This window comes from Triticum aestivum, chromosome 3D (assembly GCF_018294505.1).
Source record: "Triticum aestivum cultivar Chinese Spring chromosome 3D, IWGSC CS RefSeq v2.1, whole genome shotgun sequence".
NCBI classification, from domain to species: Eukaryota; Viridiplantae; Streptophyta; class Magnoliopsida; order Poales; family Poaceae; genus Triticum; species Triticum aestivum.
This window is the reverse complement of record NC_057802.1, coordinates 319,205,883-319,225,571: the sequence shown is the minus strand read 5'-3', so window position 1 is coordinate 319,225,571 and position 19,689 is coordinate 319,205,883. Positions and strand designations below refer to the sequence as shown.

General features: G+C 46.6%; 1 protein-coding gene across 1 annotated transcript; it reads left to right on the top strand.

Annotated features, from left to right (window-relative positions):
• The first annotated feature begins 328 nt into the window (after nucleotides 1-328).
• LOC123074563 (putative aminoacrylate hydrolase RutD) lies at nucleotides 329-2,427 on the top strand. Its single transcript, XM_044497366.1, has 5 exons — nucleotides 329-733; nucleotides 849-1,259; nucleotides 1,375-1,464; nucleotides 1,944-2,011; nucleotides 2,143-2,427. Exons 1-5 carry the CDS (start codon nucleotides 443-445, stop codon nucleotides 2,276-2,278), a joined length of 996 nt encoding a protein of 331 aa, XP_044353301.1. The 5' UTR covers nucleotides 329-442; the 3' UTR covers nucleotides 2,279-2,427.
• Nucleotides 2,428-19,689: the final 17,262 nt, after the last annotated feature.

Genomic DNA, 19,689 nt, shown 5'->3' with positions numbered 1-19,689 from the left:
CTTGGTATGCGGCTGATGCCTCGAAAAAGGACCACATCACATTCAACAACTCATGTCCAGGGCGTTTTTTGTAAAGTTCATGGGCTCAGTTGTAATTTTGCTTTTTTCTATGGGTCCTGGTGACAGTTGTACCTGTACTGGACTGCAAAGTTAGTGAAGTTGCTCCTAAAAAAAAGTATTTCCCCCAGATCGGTAGAAGAACAACCTGCAACTACCACCGGAAGGAAATGAATGCCTTGAAGAAAAAGTTCCCTGGCATAGTATCCTTATGACGCGGCTGCAGCAGCCAGGTCGCCTGCCACTCTTATATAAGATCACCGCCCATACTGGCTCTCCCACGGAGCAGCATTGTGCGTAGAACCAAGAAGTGCCTAGCTTTATTATACCAACGCACAACTAACCATCACTACTCCAGTAGTGAAGGAGCAGAGGTAGGAATAGGATGGTGAACTTGGTGGAGGCGCAGAAGCCGCTGCTGCACTTCCTGATCAGGAGGGCCGGGCTCCGGCACCACACGGTGGACGTGGACGGCGAGGGCACGGTGCTCACCTTCTGGGTGCCCAAGGACAAACTCCCCAAGGACAAGTCCACCGTGTGCGAGATCACGCCCGAAGCGGCGGCGCCGGCCGCCAAGATCAAGAAGCAGAGCAAGACGAAAGCCAAGGCCTCGCGGCCATCCGTCGTCCTCGTGCACGGCTTCGCGGCCGAAGGCATTGTCACGTGGCAGTTCCAGGTTTGCACTTTGGTGATGCTACGTAGTACATGAGTGAGTGAGATGTGGCCTGTTTCCGTTGAGATTAAGCTAATTATAATTCATGCTGTCACGACGTGCGTGCGTGCGTGCGCAGGCTGGTGTGCTGGCGAAGCACTACGACGTGTACATCCCGGACCTGCTCTACTTCGGCGGCTCCACGTCGCCGTCGACGGACCGGTCGCCGGGGTTCCAGGCGGAGTGCCTGGTGGCTGCGCTGGGCAAGCTGGGCGTGGAGAGGTGCACGGTGGTGGGGTTCAGCTACGGCGGGATGGTGGCCTTCAAGATGGCCGAGGCGCACCCGGGCCTCGTCCGGTCGCTCGTCGTGTCGGGCTCCGTCGTCGCCATGACGGACTCCATCAGCGAGACCACGCTGGAGAGGATCGGCGTCAAGTCGTCGGCGGAGCTGCTGCTGCCGGACTCCGTCAAGGGGCTCAAGGCGCTGCTCTCCATCGCCGCCCACAGGAAACTCTGGTTCCCGGAACGCCTTCACAGGGACTACCTCCAGGTCCGTCTCTACTCAATCAAACACTAGCTTCATTCATTTTCCGCTTTGATTTGTCCAGCTATTTTGGTTTTTGGATGTGCATGATGTGATCTGTGGTGGGTGCGCATGCATGCAGGTGATGTTCACCAACCGCAAGGAAAGAGCAGAGCTGCTGGAAGGTTTGGTGGTCAGCAACAAAGACGCCACCGTGCCCGTTTTGCCACAGGTGCGTTTGGCCACCGTCCTCAACCCCCTTGCTGACTAAATACACTATCTTAGTTAACCTAGTAAATCATTTTCATATCATAAAAAAAAACAGTACACCAATTTGCCTATTGGTTGTACACCAGCATGATATGTTTGACTCTTTGTACTCGTAGTAGTAGTCCAACTGATTACGTACTCAGGAGGACAGAAGCATTGATCGGTATTCATGGTTGGGAGTAATAAGGGTCATGAGCGGCGGTGATATGCCTGAAGGCTTTCAATGCTCTTACCCAAGCGGATGGCCTGTTCAACTTGACAGTAACACAAACCAGCCCATAATTACAAAACATGCTTACCGTATACAAAGTTGGTGCACCAAAGCCACCAAACCCATCCGTGAAGAATATAAGCAGCGAAGAAAGAACTCTACCAAGCAATTCCCGTGATTACCAGTAGCACCAACGTCGCTGACAAACGTTTCTTGTCCTTGCGCCGCAGAAAATACTTCTGCTCTGGGGACACAACGACAACATTTTCAACATAGAGCTCGCCAAGACAATGAAAGAGTAAGCTATCTATCTGTGCTCTTGAGATTTCAGACGACTTGAGCTAGCTTCACAATCCAAAGCATATTCTGAAGCTAAGCGTGTGAGCCGAGGATTTTAGATACTAACAAATGGTTTTCGGGTGTACGCAGGCAGCTCGGGGAGGAGACGATGCTGCAGAGCATAGACAAGGCCGGGCATCTCGTGCACCTGGAGAGGCCCTGCGTCTACAACCGCCGCCTCTTGGAGTTCCTCGCATACGTCAGTGCTGAAGCTTCCAAGGAGTGACAAATTACTAGGTCCATCGTCCCGTAGAGTGCTTCATTTGTTCAAGGAGAACTGGGGTCCCATTTGTAGCAGTTTGATTGTTTGGCCGTGTATAATATTAGTGAGTGTGATGCATAATATTATGGAGTCACCACCGCCCAATTTGTCCATTTCTCTTTTGCAGCTAAACAGTTGTGTGCATCACATACATGGCTAACGGATAGAGGTAATAAGGGTGGATCCCTCAAAATCTTTAACTCTCAAACGGTCAAAAGAGCAAAATTTGAAGGAGTTAATTTTCATACCCACCCTACTCCCTTATTTTTAGTTTTTTACTCGGACATGACACCGCTCCTTGAAACAACTTCCCTTGCCTCTCGTCCACCGCCGCCTGCCTCCACCTCCCTGGTGACCGAGAAAATGGAATCCCCATACCCCCCGCAACTCTGGCGACCCTTGTCGGCGTCAGAATCACACCGGGGCCAGAAATTTCGTGAAATCATGCTTGTGCATAATGCTGGCGGCTATGTGTGCTCACCTCCATGGCCTCCTCCGTCGTCGTAGTCCTTCATAGCCAATTCTTGAATGCCGAGGCCTTCTAGCGCATCATCGGACGACGTTCCTAGAGCCCCAGTGGTGTCCTGCAACGCCTGCAATACCGCCTGCCAAGGCCTTCTAGCCCGTTGTGCACGCACACCACGCATGACAAGTACGCGCGCGCGCACGCGCGCTATTTCGTGAAACTCCTCGCCGGTGGTGTGGTGGCGAGGCGGCTGGATCAGGGCTGGGCGACATGCCAGAGGTGTGCGCGGCTGAGGTGCTTCTCCGGCTGGGCGCGTCTAAAGGAAGATGATGAAAAGAGACTTTCATGTGGGGTCAGTTTGTTTGAGGACTTAAATTGAGGGTTCGATTAGGTCCGGTCACCATTCAACTTCTCAAACTATAATGCGTTAAGTTTAAAGAAGCATATAAGTAGTTAAAATATAAGGGATCGGTTAGAGATGCTCTGAGTGCATTAGTTTATGGCATAGAGAGTACGAGACCATACGTTCTAGAGAGTTTAAAGATTCATTCCTAAAAGAAACATGATTTGTAGTTGAGTTTAAAGGAGCATAACCATGGCCTCTAAATCATGTATCTAAGTTAAATTGTTCTTTTAAGACACCCAAATGGTATCTAACATCTTATGTTTATCAGGATAAACATAGCTAGTACAATTAACCAACCACAAGATACAGAACGATAAGATATAAAACTACAACGAAAGCCACATTGGTCATCTTATCAATTCTGTTGTATGCCGATGGTCGGAGCTTGAAAATTGCAATAAACCGATAATAAAGGAAATGGACACGTGCAAACGACCTCGTCAAACAAGGCTTTGAAGGTTAAAAAAAGGTACTTGCTGCTAAAAATGAGATCTAGTAAGCAACAAAGAAATGCAAGAAACATCGATTGAGGCATCACCTCGCGTAATCCAAACATGCAATCCTTCACCACCTTTCAAGAGAGTTGGAGAAAACAGACCATGCCACACACAAAAAGTCAAAAGAAGATTGTAACGCCCCAGACACACTTGTCTGTTACTGGCCGCTGCACCTGGCGGATCTAGACTGGCCCCACAGATCAATACTAGTTTTTCTTGTGCACTTTGTCCTCACTCGTGCGCACTTGGGACCAACTTTCCAATCGGTCACCTATCCTGAAATTGCTCCAAGATGAGCATGCTTAACTTTGGAGTTCTTTTCGAATGGGCTCCCGGAAAAGAAGGAATTCCTTATTGATATCAGTAGTCTATCATCCTATTAAGCTAGGCTATCACATACACTCCCACTCAAAGGAACCGACGTCCACGTTGGGCCACAAGAACATTCCCTCTTGGCACATACTGTTGGGTAACATTGCATGGAAAATAAAAAAAATTCTACGCACACGCAAGATCTATCCATGGAGATGCATAGTTACGAGAGGGGAGAGTATGTCTACGCACCCTCGTAGACCGTTTAGCGAAAGCGTTTATCAATGCGGTTAATGTAGTCGAACACCTTCGCGATCCAACCGATCAAGTACCGAACGTACAACACCTCCGCGTTCAGCACACGTTCAGCTCGATGACGTCCTCGCCTTCTTGATCCAGCAAGACGGGCAAAGTAGTAGATGAGTTTCGGCAGCACGACGGCATGGTGACGGTGGTGATGCAACTATCTCTGCAGGGCTTCGCCGAGCACTACGAAAATATGACCGAGGACGAACTAGAGGGAGAAGGGCACCGCACACGGCTTGGGGATCGTGGTGTGTGTTGCTCCTCTCCCTCCACATATATATATAGATGGGGGAGGAGGGGAGGCATCCTAGGGTTCCCCCAAGGGGCCGGCGGGCACCTTGGGCCTTGCCCTAGCCCCCCCCCCCCCTTTGCCTTCTTAGGTGCGCGGGGAAAGGCAGGGGAGGGTGCCCCCCTTCCTTTCTCCCATGAGGAGGGGAAGGCATGAGGGGCTAGCCCTCCCACCTTTCCTTCCCTAGGACGGAGGCCAGGGAGAGGGTGCGCTAGCCCCTTGTGGGCTGGTGTGTGCCTCCTTTGGCCCATTAGGCCTATATAATCCCCGTAGGTCTCCCGGAACCCCTTCCGGTGACCCGATGAATACCCGGTACATCCCGAAACCTTTCCGCTGACCAAATAGCATCGACCTATATATCAATCTTTACCTCCGAACCATTCTGGAGCTCCTCATCATGTTCGTGATCTCATCCGGGACTCCGAACAACATTCGGTCACCAATTCACATAACTCATATAACACTATATCGTCAACAAACGTTAAGCGTGCGGACCCTACGGGCTTGAGAATGATGTAGACATGACCGAGACGCCTCTTCGGTCAATAACCAATTGCGGAACCTGGATGCCCATATTGGTTCCTACATATTCTACGAAGATCTTTATCGGTTGAACCTTTATGACAACATGCGTAATTCCCTTTGTCTGTCGGTATGTTACTTGCCCGAGATTTGATCGTTGGTATCTTCATATCTAGTTCAATCTCCTTACCGGCAAGTCTCTTTACTCGTTCTGTAATACATCATCTCATAACTAACTCCTTAGTCACTTTGCTTGCAAGCTTCTTGTGATGTGTATTACCGAGAGGTCCCAGAGATACCTCTCTGATGCACGGAGTGACAAATCACAATCTCGATCCATGCCAACTCAACAGACACCTTCGGAGTTACCTGTAGAGCATCTTTATGATCACCTAGTTACGTTGTGATGTTTGATAGCACACAAGGTATTTCTCCGTTATCCGAGAGTTTCATGATCTCATAGTCGCAGGAATATGTATTTGACAAAGCAGTAGCAATAAACTGAACGATCATATGCTAAGCTAACGGATGGGTCTTGTCCATCACATCATTCTCCTAATGATGCGATCCCGTTATCAAGTGACAACACATGTCCATGGTTAGGAAACCTTAACCATCTTTGATCAACGAGCTAGTCTAGTAAAGGCTTACTAGGGACACGGTATTTGCTTATGTATCCACACATGTATTTAAGTTTCCAGTCAATACAATTCTAGCATGAATAATAAACCTTTATCATGAACAAAGAAATATAATAATAACAACTTTATTATTGCCTGTAGGGCATATTTCCATCACATACGGGCTCTGATACCAACTTGTAATGCCTTGGACACACCCGCCGGTTACTGGCCATTACTCCTGGCAGGATCTAGACCGTCCCCATAAATCAATAGTAGTCTTTCCTGTGCACTTTATGCTCACTCGTGCGCAACTAGGACTGAAATTCCTCCAAGGTGAGCATGCTTAACTTTGGAGTTCTTTCTGAATTGGCTCCTTGTAGCGACCAGACTTCAAACAGTCTGATCTCTGTGCATAAGTGTCATCCCTGGATCGGTAATGCTGACACACACAGTACCTGAAGGATTTATAACAGAGTAGCAATCACACACTTATTACATTGAATGTCTCAAAAGATAACTTATTACAATAAATATGGCTTAAGGCCATCTAATGCGATAACAGCGGAAGGCTTCAAAGATAAAGTGAGTCCATCAACTCCAACGGCATCACTGAGTGAAAGACCACGACCTAAGGCTCCTTACTCGTCGTCTGAAAAGTCTGCAACATGATACGTTGCAGCCCGAAAACGGGTCAGCACATGGAATATGCTGGCAATGTAACACAAGAGAGTAATGAACAGAATAGTGCTATCACTATATGCATATATGGCTGGTGGAGGCTGTAGGGTTAATATGTTTTGCGAAAAGCCAATTTTTCCCTACTGCAAAGGAATATATTTTATTTAACTACAAAGTTTGTTGAAAACATTGAGAAGGTAAACCCCATCTCAATCCCAATTAAAAGTAATCATTAACAACCCATCAAATTAAATTAAGTAGTGATGAGATCAACATGATAATCCAAAAACCAGATACTCAAGATGTCCATAATCGGGGACACGGCTAACCATGATTAGTTTGTACACTCTGCAGAGGTTTGTGCACTTTTCCCCACAAGACTCGATCTCCTCTGTTGGATTTCTCGCACTACATGGTGTTTGAGAAACGAATGACCGAGACACAGTCTTTCAGAAGCGTTAGCACCTTACGATGGGTAGACCGGTACACCTACATCCCCTACATCTGCTAGTCTACCACTGTAAGAGTTCACACAACTTAATCAACTATGCTAGAGCCCATAATAGCTTGTGGCTGCACACGGAAGTTTCTAGCACGAATAATCTTATGATCCCTTTGAGCCTGGGTGGCAGTCCATAGGAGAATCACACGGTACCCCGGGATTTCCAAAAAATACAGGCAATCACTGGAATTCCCCAGGTGCCTCAATCCACCCAGATGTGTATTTAAGTTGCCACCTTAAGTTGAACCATTAATTAACAATCTCACATCTGTCATGGATACACTCAAACCCAATCCACGTCTACGAGCATAGCATAGCAATATAAGCATAACGTAGAAATAACTCCCAGGGTTTGATAATAAACAGGTGAATAGGTACTACCTCATACTTCCCAACCCACAATTTAATTCAGATCCTAACCATGCAATTGTTTGAGGATTGATCTAATGCAATAAAACTGGGTAGTAAGAGGTATGATCAAAGTGTTACTTGCCTTGCTGATGATCCGCGAAACCTAGAGACTCGTAGTAGCACGCTTCACACTCCGGGTACTCTATCGCAAACAAACAAGCATACAATAAGCAATCAAGCAAAGGCACGGGTAAAACTCAAATAAGAGATCTAACCAGAAAGTTCAACTTAAGAACTCCGGTTTGCAAAAAGAATCAAATTAAACGAAGCAACAAAACTCAAATGGCGAAAGAAACAAGCTTCATTTACTAATCTGGACTTAAGTCAAATTTTACAGAAGCAAAAACTTGTTTAAGTTGGTTAAACAGAAAGAGGGTTTCGAGACGAAACTCTAGGCGCTTGAATCGCCTGATTCCAATAAACGAGCGAAAAGTTATATTAGAACGAAAATCGGATCAGAAATCACGATCGAAAATAATCGCGGAAAATCCGAGAAAAAGAAAAACTGACGAACAGGCTAACGAACGAGCGTTCGCTGTCTGCGGCTAAACGGTGAATACAGTTCGTTAAAACGAACGTACGGACGAACGTCTGCTAAATAAATAAACCAAAAAAAACTAAAACCGATCTAATCTAAAAAAACAAAATCCAGGGTTTTCTAAAAAAGAATCGGTTTTCTAAGGAAAACCGGCGGCGGCGGCTACCTCGTCGGATCCGGCGAGGCTCGGGGCTCCGGCGGGCTTGGTGGCGTCGGCGGCGGAGGGTGGCGGCGCTAGGCGGCGACGGCGACGGCAGCGCTAGGCGGCGGGCGGCGACAAGCGGAGGCGGCGGCGGCGGCTACTGTTGCGGCTGCGGGCGGCGGCGGGAGGGGGTGGTGGCGGCGGGGGCGGCGGTATTTCAAGGCGGAGGGGCGGGGTCGGCTTGGGGGAGGGGGCACCGAGGCGGCGGCGGATTCCCGGACTCCGGTGGAGTCCGGCTCGGCCACGGCGGGCGCGAGCGGCTGGGCCGGCTGGGCCTTCGGCCCGGTCGGTCTGAACGGATTTTTTTAAAATAATTTTCCTGAAATTTAAATAAATCCTAGGAAATAAAATAAAAATCTAAAAATGCCAAAACAAATTTTCTCCGTCTAAATAAAATATTTAGAACAAGATGAACATTTTCTTGGCCCTAAAATGCAATTTGAAAACGTGCAATTTTTCTAATGCAAATAAAAATTGCAATAAAATCCAAATAAAACATTTATTTGATTTTAATATTTTTCCTCTAATATTTCATCTATTTTGGAGAATTCATTTTATCTCCTCTCATATATTTTTATTTTAGAAATATTAGAAAGGAAAAATAATCAAAACCAAATGATCCTCTTTTCAAAATTTGAGAAAACTCAAATATGAAAATAACGAAATCCCCAACTCTCTCCGTGGGTCCTTGAGTTGCGTAGAATTTCTAGGATCAAGCCAAAATGCAATAAAATATGATATGCAATGATGATCTAATGTATAACATTCCAAATTGAAAATTTGGGATGTTACAAACCTACCCCCCTTAAGATGAATCTCGCCCTCGAGATTCGGGTTGGCTAGAAAATAGGTGAGAGTGATCCTTCCGTAGGTCTTCCTCTCGTTCCCAAGTGGCTTCATCTTCGGTATGGTGACTCCACTGAACCTTCCAAAACCTGATAACCTTGTTGCGCGTAACTCGGCTGGCAAACTCGAGTATCTTGACTGGTTTCTCCTCATATGTCAAATCGCTATCCAACTGTATCGCTTCTAGCGGCACTGTATCTCTCAGAGGAATATCAGCCATCTCCGCATGGCACTTCTTCAATTGAGAAATGTGGAACACATCGTGAACTCCGGACAATCCTTCGGGCAATTCCAACTTGTAAGCAACTTCTCCCATACGTTCCAAAACTCTGTATGGTCCCACAAATCGTGGCGCTAACTTTCCCTTAACTCCAAAGCGCTTCACTCCTCGAAGTGGGGATACACGAAGATACACTCTGTCTCCAACTTCGTAAACTGTCTCCTTGCGTTTAGAATCCGCATAACTCTTCTGCCTGGACTGGGCTACCTTGAGTCTATCGCGAATCAGCTTAACCTTCTCTTCAGACTCTTTAATCAAATCTGGTCCAAACAACTGTCGGTCTCCAACTTCGTCCCACAACAACGGTGTTCTGCACCTCCTTCCGTACAGGGCTTCGAAAGGGGCCATCTTCAAACTGGCTTGATAACTGTTGTTATAAGAGAACTCTGCATAAGGCAAATTATCGTCCCAACTAGATCCATAGTCTAGCGCACAAGCTCTCAACATGTCCTCCAGAATCTGATTTACTCTCTCAGTCTGTCCATCTGTCTGCGGGTGAAAAGCGGTACTGAACTCTAGTCTGGTTCCCAAAGTTTCATGCAACTGATTCCAAAACTTTGAAGTAAACTGGGTTCCTCTATCTGATACAATGGTCCTCGGAACTCCATGCAGACATACGATCCTGGTCATGTATATCTTTGCCAACTTAGCACTGGTGTAAGTGGTCTTCACTGGGATGAAATGAGCTACTTTCGTCAAACGATCGACTACAACCCATATCGAATCATAGCCTGAACGAGTCCTGGGTAATCCCGTGATAAAATCCATGCCTAGTTTATCCCACTTCCATTCGGGTATCGGCAAGGGTTGTAGCAATCCGGCTGGCTTCTGATGTTCTGCCTTCACTCTCTGACATACATCACAAACTGCTACATACTCCGCAATATCCTTCTTCATTCCGGTCCACCAGAAACTATCCTTCAAATCCAGATACATCTTGGTATTTCCTGGGTGAATCGAATATGGCGAATCATGGGCCTCTTGCAGAATCAACTTCCTGATCTCCTGATCATTGGGCACATATATGCGGTCCTCAAACCATAAGGTATCGTGCTCATACTCATGAAATCCTTTAGCCTTTCCTTTGCTCATCATTTCCTTTATCTCGGCTATCTCCTTGTCCGTCTTCTGAGCTTCTCTGATCTTATCCATCAAAGTAGACTGAATCTCCAAAGCTGCTACATAACCTCTTGGAACTATCTCCAAACATAGCTCGCGAAGGTCTTCTGCTAACTCCTTGGGTAACTCTCCGGTCATGAGGGTATTTACATGACTCTTGCGGCTCAACGCATCAGCTACTACGTTAGCCTTTCCTGGATGATAATGCAATCTCATATCATAATCCTTAATGAGCTCTAACCATCTCCTCTGCCTGAGATTCAGCTCCTTCTGCGTGAAGATATACTTCAAACTCTTGTGATCCGTGTATACCTCACAATGGTTTCCGATGAGAAAATGTCTCCATGTCTTCAACGCATGCACTACGGCTGCTAACTCCAAATCATGCGTAGCATAGTTTAACTCATGGGGTTTAAGCTGTCGTGAGGCATATGAAACAACTCTTCCCTCCTGCATAAGTACGGCTCCAAGTCCTCGACGTGAAGCATCGCAGTATACTTCATAATCCTTGCGTTGATCTGGCAGAATCAACACTGGCGATGTAACCAAGCGTCTCTTCAACTCCTGAAAACTGGCCTCACATTCCTCAGTCCATTTGAACTTGGTGTCCTTCTTCAACAACTCCGTCATAGGTTTTGCAATCTTTGAGAAATTCTCAATGAACCTCCGGTAGTATCCTGCGAGTCCAAGAAAACTCCGGATCTCTCCAACTGACGTGGGTGACTCCCAATTTGTCACAGTGACAACCTTGGTGGGGTCTACTGCTATTCCTTCTCCGGATATAACATGTCCAAGAAATCCAACTTCCTTCAGCCAAAACTCACACTTGCTAAACTTGGCGTATAACTGATGTTCTCTTAGCTTCCCAAGTACCAAACGCAAGTGCTCCCTATGTTCTTCTTCATTCTTCGAGTAGACCAGAATATCATCAATGAACACCACGACGAACTTATCCAAAAACTCCATAAACACCTTGTTCATCATGTTCATAAAATAGGCAGGTGCGTTAGTCAGGCCAAATGACATAACGGTATACTCATACAGCCCATATCTCGTGGTAAAAGTTGTCTTAGGTATATCCTGCTCTTGAATCTTCAGCTGGTGATACCCTGATCGCAAATCGATCTTGGAAAACACCTTAGCTCCTTGCAGCTGGTCAAACAAATCATTGATCATCGGCAGTGGGTACTTGTTCTTGATCGTCACCTCATTCAGTCCTCGATAATCAACAACCATCCTTAACGATCCATCCTTCTTCTCCACTAGAAGTACTGGTGATCCCCAAGGTGACGAACTTGGGCGTATATAACCTTTATCCAGCAACCCTTTAATCTGCTTCTTAATTTCCTCCAAATCCTTTGCAGGCATTCTGTACGGTCTCTTAGATATTGGCCCTGTGCCTGGCAAAAGCTCAATCAAAAACTCAATGTCTCTATCTGGTGGCATGCCTGGCAACTCTTCTGGAAATACATCCGGAAAATCCTTCACCACTGGTACTTCCTCCTGTACAACTCCTGATAAGGAATTTACCTAAGTCCTATTCGGAACATGCCGGGATACATACTTGATCCTTCTTCCTTCTGGGGTGGTGACCAAAATCGTCTTATTGGCGCAATCAATGTTACCTCCATACATCGATAGCCAATCCATACCCAGTATCACATCCAAACCTTGCGACTCCAAAATTATCAGATCTGAGGGAAAAACATGCCTACCTATGGTCAATGGCATCGGAAAACATCCATGGCTTGCCATATACTCTGCTCCGGGTGAGGTTACTAGCATGGGTGTCTTAAGAACTCTAGTGGGCAACTTATACTTATCCACAAATCCCCTTGATATGTATGAATGCGATGCACCAGTATCAAAAAGTACGATTGCAGTAAATGACTTAACCAGAAACTTACCTATTACTGCATCTGGCTGGGCTTCAACCTCCTCCACGATAACGTGGTTCACTTGTCCCCTGTTGAAAGGGTTGGGCTTCTTCCCAGAGCTTCCATTGCCATTTCCATTCTTAGCTTCAGGACACTCATTGGCGTAATGTCCGGTCTTCTGGCACTTGTAGCAAGTAACGTGGCTTAGATCCTTCTTGGCGGGTGTTGCCGGGTTGGAACGGTTCTGTCCGCTACTTCCTCCATTACCATTACCATTCTTGGGGCCACTATGATTGTGCGAACTTCCTCCATTATGAGTGTGGCCTCCATGGTTATGAACGAGTCCTCCCGAGTTCGGGGTGTAACGGGGTCTCTGCTGGGCTCCAGAATTGTACTTCCCTTGTCCATACTTCCTTTTGCGGCTGTCAATCTGCTGCTGCTTCCCTTCAAGCATGAGAGCTCTATCCACCAACTCCTGATAGTTATTGAAATTTGCCACCATCAACTGCATGCTCAGCTCATCATTTAGTCCTTCCAAAAACTTCTCCTTTTAGCTGCATCTGTAGCAACGTCATCTGGGGCATAACGTGCTAACTTACTAAACTCATCCACATATTGGCCAACAGTGCGCCCTCCTTGGCATAAGTTGCGAAACTCACGCTTCTTCATGGCCATAGCTCCTGCTGATACATGGGCAGTGCGAAAAGCTTGCTGGAACTGGTCCCATGTCACAGTGTCAATAGGGTAAGTGACTATGAAATTCTCCCACCATGATGCTTGCGGGTCCATCAAGCTGATGTGCGGCAAAACGCACTCTCTCCGCATCTGTGCATCCTGCAGTAGTCAACTCCCTTTCAATCTTGCGGAGCCAATCATCTGCAACAATCGGCTCGGTGCTACTGGAGAACACCGGCGGATTCAGCCTAAGAAAACGGGCTAAGTGATCAACTGATGGGGGTGGAGGTGGGTTGTTGTTGTTGTTCCCCTGGTTTTGATTCTGGACTAGTATCTGCATCAAAGCATTCTGCTGCTGGATCAACTGAGTGAGCTCCGGTGGGAAAGCAAATCCATTGTCGCGTCTCGGAGGCATCTGCTGGGTTTAGAAAAGATGAGAAAACAGAATAGAATGAGGTCTAGGGGAAAACACTACCCATATGCACATGAGACAAACACAAACATATCACTCAATCATTCAAACAAAGGGCATACAATCGGTCTAGAACTATCGTTACAAAAGTGCTTGGACTATACTATATACATGGTGGAATACTACTACTAATATGGTGGTCTACTAGAAAAATTGCTCGGTCGAAGACTCCATGATATCTGCTCTAGCTTCATCAACATAATCATAATCGCTATCGTCGGGGTCCGAGTCAGTGTTGTCGATGATGATATAGTTCTCCGGGCAAGTGGAATCGTCATCTCCTCCTCCTGGCGCGGGGTCTCCCATGAAAACTCCTAGCTTCCTTGTCAGGTCGTCATTCTTCTCCACTAGTACGACGATTTCCTCCTCATAATCTTCGCGTGTGGCCTTGAGTTCTTCCTCCAGCTCCATGATCCTTGTCATTGCCTTCTTCAAATCTGTCATGCCTGCGCACATCTGGTTCTCCTGGCGTCGAATGTGTTGGTTTAACTCCTGGATGAAAGAGGCAATCGATCTATCCTTCCTGGTGCTGATCATCTCCCATTGCTCATCTCGGCGCCCACAAATCTGGTAGATAGTGTCCTTGAGATCATTGTGGTAAACTTCTCCAATGCGTCCCATGGTAATGTGAGCTGCCATACTCTTTCCTAGACTCCAGGTTGGTGCATCGAAGGAAAACTCTATGGGCTCAGTGACTGGCGTGAACGTCCTTCCTGGAACTTGAACTTGAATCATCCAGCGCTCCTCTTCTGGTAAAGTGGCGTTGTAGGTCCCGGTGAAGCTTGGTATTCCAATGTTCAGGTACCTAGTGACTTCCTTCAAGTGGCGTCCAAAAGGGGTGTCTTCATCCGGTTGCGTGAACTTGATCCTTGCATCCGCCATCCTAAAGAGTAGAAAATGGAGAGGAGTTAGAAATGAGAAGAGAGTAGTGATCTAGGGCTTTAGCTTAGTGGTCGTGTCCTACAGTCAGCGTGTGCTCTGATACCATCTTTGTAGCGACCAGACCTCAAACAGTCTGATCTCTGTGCATAAGTGTCATCCCTGGATCGGTAATGCTGACACACACAGTACTTGAAGGATTTATAACAGAGTAGCAATCACACACTTATTACATCGAATGTCTCAAAAGAGAACTTATTACAATAAATATGGCTTAAGGCCATCTAATACGATAACAGCGGAAGGCTTGGAAGATAAAGTGAGTCCATCAACTCCAACGGCATCACTGAGTGAAAGACCACGACCTAAGGCTCCTTACTCGTCGTCTGAAAAGTCTGCAACATGATACGTTGCAGCCCGAAAACGGGTCAGCACATGGAATATGCTGGCAATGTAACACAAGAGAGTATGAACAGAATAATGCTATCACTATATGCATATATGGCTGGTGGAGGCTGTATGGTTAATATGTTTTGCGAAAAGCCAATTTTTCCCTACTGCAAAGGAATAAGTTTTATTTAACTATCATGGTGGTTGTTAAACATTGAGAAGGTAAACCCCATCTCAATCCCAATTAAAAAGTAATCAATAACCCAATCAAATTTATAATTAAGAGTGATGAGATCCACATGATAATCCAAGAACCAGATACTCAAGATGTCCATAACCGGGGACACGGCTAACCATGATTAGTTTGTACACTCTGCAGAGGTTTGTGCACTTTTCCCCACAAGACTCGATCTCCTCCGTTGATTTCTCGCACTACATGGTGTTTGAGAAACGGATGACCGAGACACAGTCTTTCAGAAGCGTTAGCACCTTACGATGGGTAGACCGGTACACCTACATCCCCTACATCTGCTAGTCTACCACTGTAAGAGTTCACACAACTTAATCAACTATGCTAGAGCCCATAATAGCTTGTGGCTGCACACGGAAGTTTCTAGCATGAATAATCTTATGATCCCTTTGAGCCTGGGTGGCAGTCCATAGGAGAATCACACGGTACCCCGGGATTTCCAAAAATACAGGCAATCACTGGAATTCCCCAGGTGCCTCAATCCACCCAGATGTGTATTAAAGTTGCCACCTTAAGTTGAACCATTAATTAACAATCTCACATCTGTCATGGATACACTCAAACCCAATCCACGTCTACGAGCATAGCATAGCAATATAAGCATACGTAGAAGTAACTCCCAGGGTTTGATAATAAACAGGTGAATAGGTACTACCTCATCTACTTCCCAAACCCACAATTTAATTCAGATCCTAACCATGCAATTGTTTGAGGATTGATCTAATGCAATAAAACTGGGTAGTAAAGAAGTATGATCAAAGTGTTACTTGCCTTGCTGATGATCCGCGAAACCTAGAGACTCGTAGTAGCACGCTTCACACTCCGGGTACTCTATCGCAAACAAACAAGTATACAATAAGCAATCAAGCAAAGGCACGGGTAAAACTCAAATAAGAGATCTAACCAGAAAGTTCAACTTAAGAACTCCGGTTTGCAAAAAGAATCAAATCAAACGAAGCAACAAAACTCAAACGGCGAAAGAAACAAGCTTCGTTTACTAATCTGGACCTAAGTCAAATTTTACAGTAGCAAAAACTTGTTTAAGTTGGTTAAACAGAAAGAGGGTTTCGAGACGAAACTCTAGGCGCTTGAATCGCCTGATTCCGATAAACGAGCGAAAAGTTATACTAGAACGAAAATCGGATCAGAAATCGCGATCGAAAATAATCGCGGAAAATCCGAGAAAAAGAAAACTGACGAACAGGCTAACGAACGAACGTTCGCTGTCTGCGGCTAAATGGTGAAAACCGTTCGTTAAAACGAACGTACGGACGAACATCCGCTAAATAAATAAACCAAAAAAAATAAAACCGATATAATCTAAAAAAACGAAAACTAGGGTTTTCTAAAAAAACGGATCTGTTTTCTAAGGAAAACCGGCGGCGGCGGCGGCGGCTACCTCGTCGGATCCGGCGGGCCTCGGGGCTCCGGCGGGACTGGGTGGCGTCGGCGGCGGCGGCGGAGGGTGGCGGCGCTAGGCGGCGACGACGCGGCAAGCGGCGGCGGCGGCTGCTGCTACTGCGGGCGGGACGGGGTGGTGGCGGCAGGGTGGGGCGGTATTTAAAGGGGAGGGGCGGGGTCGGCTTGGGGAAGGGGCACCGGGGCGGCGGCGGACTCCCGGACTCCGGTGGAGTCCGGCTCGGCCACGGCGGGCGCGAGCGAGGCGGCGAGCGGCTGGGCCGGTGGGCCTTCGGCCCGGTCGGTCCGAACGGATTTTTTTTAAAATAATTTTGCCGAAACTTAAATAAATCCTAGAAAATAAAATAAAAACTAAAAATGCCAAAACAAATTTTCTCCGTCTAAATAAAATATTTAGAACAAGATGAACATTTTCTTGGCCCTAAAATGCAATTTTGAAAACGTGCAATTTTTCTAATGCAAATAAAATTGCAATAAAATCCAAATAAAATATTTATTTGATTTTAATATTTTTCCTCTAATATTTCATCTATTTTGGAGAAGTCATTTTATCTCCTCTCATATTTTTTTATTTTAGAAATATTAGGAAGGAAAAATAATCAAAACCAAATGATCCTCTTTTCAAAATTTGAGAAAACTCAAATATGAAAATAACGAAATCCCCAACTCTCTCCGTGGGTCCTTGAGTTGCGTAGAATTTCTAGGATCAAGCCAAAATGCAATAAAATATGATATGCAATGATGATCTAATGTATAACATTCCAAATTGAAAATTTGGGATGTTACACTCGTGAAAAAGAAGAAATTCTTTATTGATATGAGTAGTTTATCATCTCTATTAAGCTAGACTATCACATTGATGTCATCACGGCAAAATCGAGCTAACTGCTTCCCTTGATTGCACACCAACACCAAGATCCAAAGAGAGACAACAAAACTAGCAGCGCCTACCCTTATAGGCCCTTCATTGATGTCGGATCATACGACGTTGAGGTAGGGAGAGGCCGGAGAGACCTTATTCTGACGCGCCATCAACGCCAACGCCTCGTCGATTCCGTTAGGGAACAAAAACCTAAGTCAAATAAGGATCTACTGGAACTAAATGAAACTGGCAGGTCCCCAATACTCTAGCTAACGACGAGGTCGTCAAACGCAATAGAAAGGGGGGCCAAGGTTGTGGTGTGGATGAGACGTTAGATGCCTGCTAGGGTTGGGGAAAAGGGAGCGACTCACTGAGTTAAATTGTTTGTACCATCCCCAAAAAATGTCAGCATGCTAATTAAAACTAATACAGTTAGTCAAACATGTCAGGGATTAACATAGAGGGGAGAGACAAGTTACAATCCAATGTTGAGTTGGGGAAGGAGAATGGCATGGAGCGTCGGTGGATATGGCAGCGGCCCTTCGGCCGTTGCGGGGCGTTGGCGAAGTCTCCTCCTTCCTTCTTCCTTGTCTTGGTCCTTCCTCCATGGTGGATATGGTCTTGTTGCAGCAATGGAGGTGTGACGACTCGTGGAAGATAGATTGGAGATGGATGCCGGTGACTACCGTTGGAGGTTTATAGATAGGAGGCCTCCACGGGTCTTCTATATGTATGTGACTTCTCCCCTTTAATCCAAGGATTCTAGAGGAGCCCAATCCTCACCCAATAACTCCCTTGGTTTCTAGGGAACTCGTAGGAACAAATCTAGACAAAATCGGTGAATAATCAAGGAGTTATGGCTGATTCCTCAGCCAAAAATGGGCGGTATGCCTATGCATGGTCGTAAAATACACATGAACATTTCTTACATACATGGTGAACATTTTTTAAAATACACAGTGATCGTTTCTTAACATATGGGATGTGTTTGGTTGGTCGCATTAGGTCGGGCCAGACCCGCGCGGGAAGAATCTGGCTCGTTTGGTTGCCTGGGCTGCATCAAAAACTTGGCCCGCACGAACCTCAAAGCAAGCCTCAACCTGGCTCTAGAGGAACGGCCGAATCAGCCATTTTTTGTGAGCCAGGCTCGCTCGAGCCACGCGTGGCAAGCGCCTGCACGCCTTAGGACGCGTGGGAGACGACGCGACTGCTCATAACTCCCCACGCCCCTTCCCGTCACCTCCATCGCCATTTCACACCCACTCCCTCTCTCTCACCTCACCGCCTGTTCGATTTCTCTGATGGCCATGTCGCCGTCTCGCCATGCCCCACCCACTCCGGTCATCGTCGGCAGCAATCCCATCCAAGAGAGGTGGGCTGCCGGCCTCTCCGCGGCCAAAGTAGATCTGGCGGCCGCACTGCGAGCTCCCTTCCCTTTCTGCACAATGCCGCCGCCCCGGGCCAATGCAGTGTCGACGCCGGTTGCTCCGGCTCCGCCACCATAGCCGGTAGTCCTCTCCATCGGCTCGAACATCGCGGTGATCCAATACCCGCCGGCGCCGTCCTTTGCAGGCCCCTCTTATGGGGGTATTTTTACCCCCATAAGAGGGTTTTCTCCTCTGCGTCCGGTGCAAGGGGAGGGGAGCTCCAGGACGCCGGTGTCATCTTCGAGTCGGTGCAGTCTGAGGTGCACGCCACGGCCCTGGGAATGGTCGGGTCCTCTTCATCGGCGGTGGCAACACCCCTCTTCCCGCCGGGGTTTTCACCACGGCCAGCATACGCTACACCGGCAACCCCCATTGTAAGCTCTCAAATCCCCCTCTGCTTCTTAGTTAGGGTTCTTAGGGTAGTTCATAGTGTGTTAGATTAGATTGTGGCCCATACATTTGACCCGATTCGATCTGATTTGATTGGATTCTACTAGATTTGATGATAATCCATTGTCTTGGGGATGAACAAGAGTGCATGCTTACTTTGTTCATCCCACATGCCTAGATTGTTCATAGTGTGGTGGTAGTTTGCATTATTTTAGTGCCACATTGTTACTTTCTACTGCCAAATTGTTAGTTTGTAGTGCCACATTATGTGTTCTTGATGCTATTACTAGTGTATATGCTACTGTTGTTAGTACTTACTGATGTCGTTCATGCTACTCTTCTTGCTGCTGTTGTTGATGCTACTCTTCTTGTTGCTCTTGTTGCTAGGGTACGTGAGTGCATGTGGTATGCAAGTAGGACATACTTGAATGCCAAAAATATTAGGTGCAAGTAGGACATGTGAGCGGTGGCTTCATCTGATCAACGTTAGCACTAATAACGGTAACCACTGATAACTGTAACCACTGATCAGAGTAGCACTGATAATTTGTTAGTACTTAGTAGTGATCATTGTAAGCTGTGTTCAGTGAGCATACGTGATGTTCTACTTATTAGTTTTGATCATGTGTCATATGTGTTGCTAAGTGATGGCCATCTTGCTGACAAGATAATGAAGACGGAGTGGGAAAGAGCCGACAGTGGTGCACAGGTCGTCGATGGCGCAGAGGGGGCGGAGG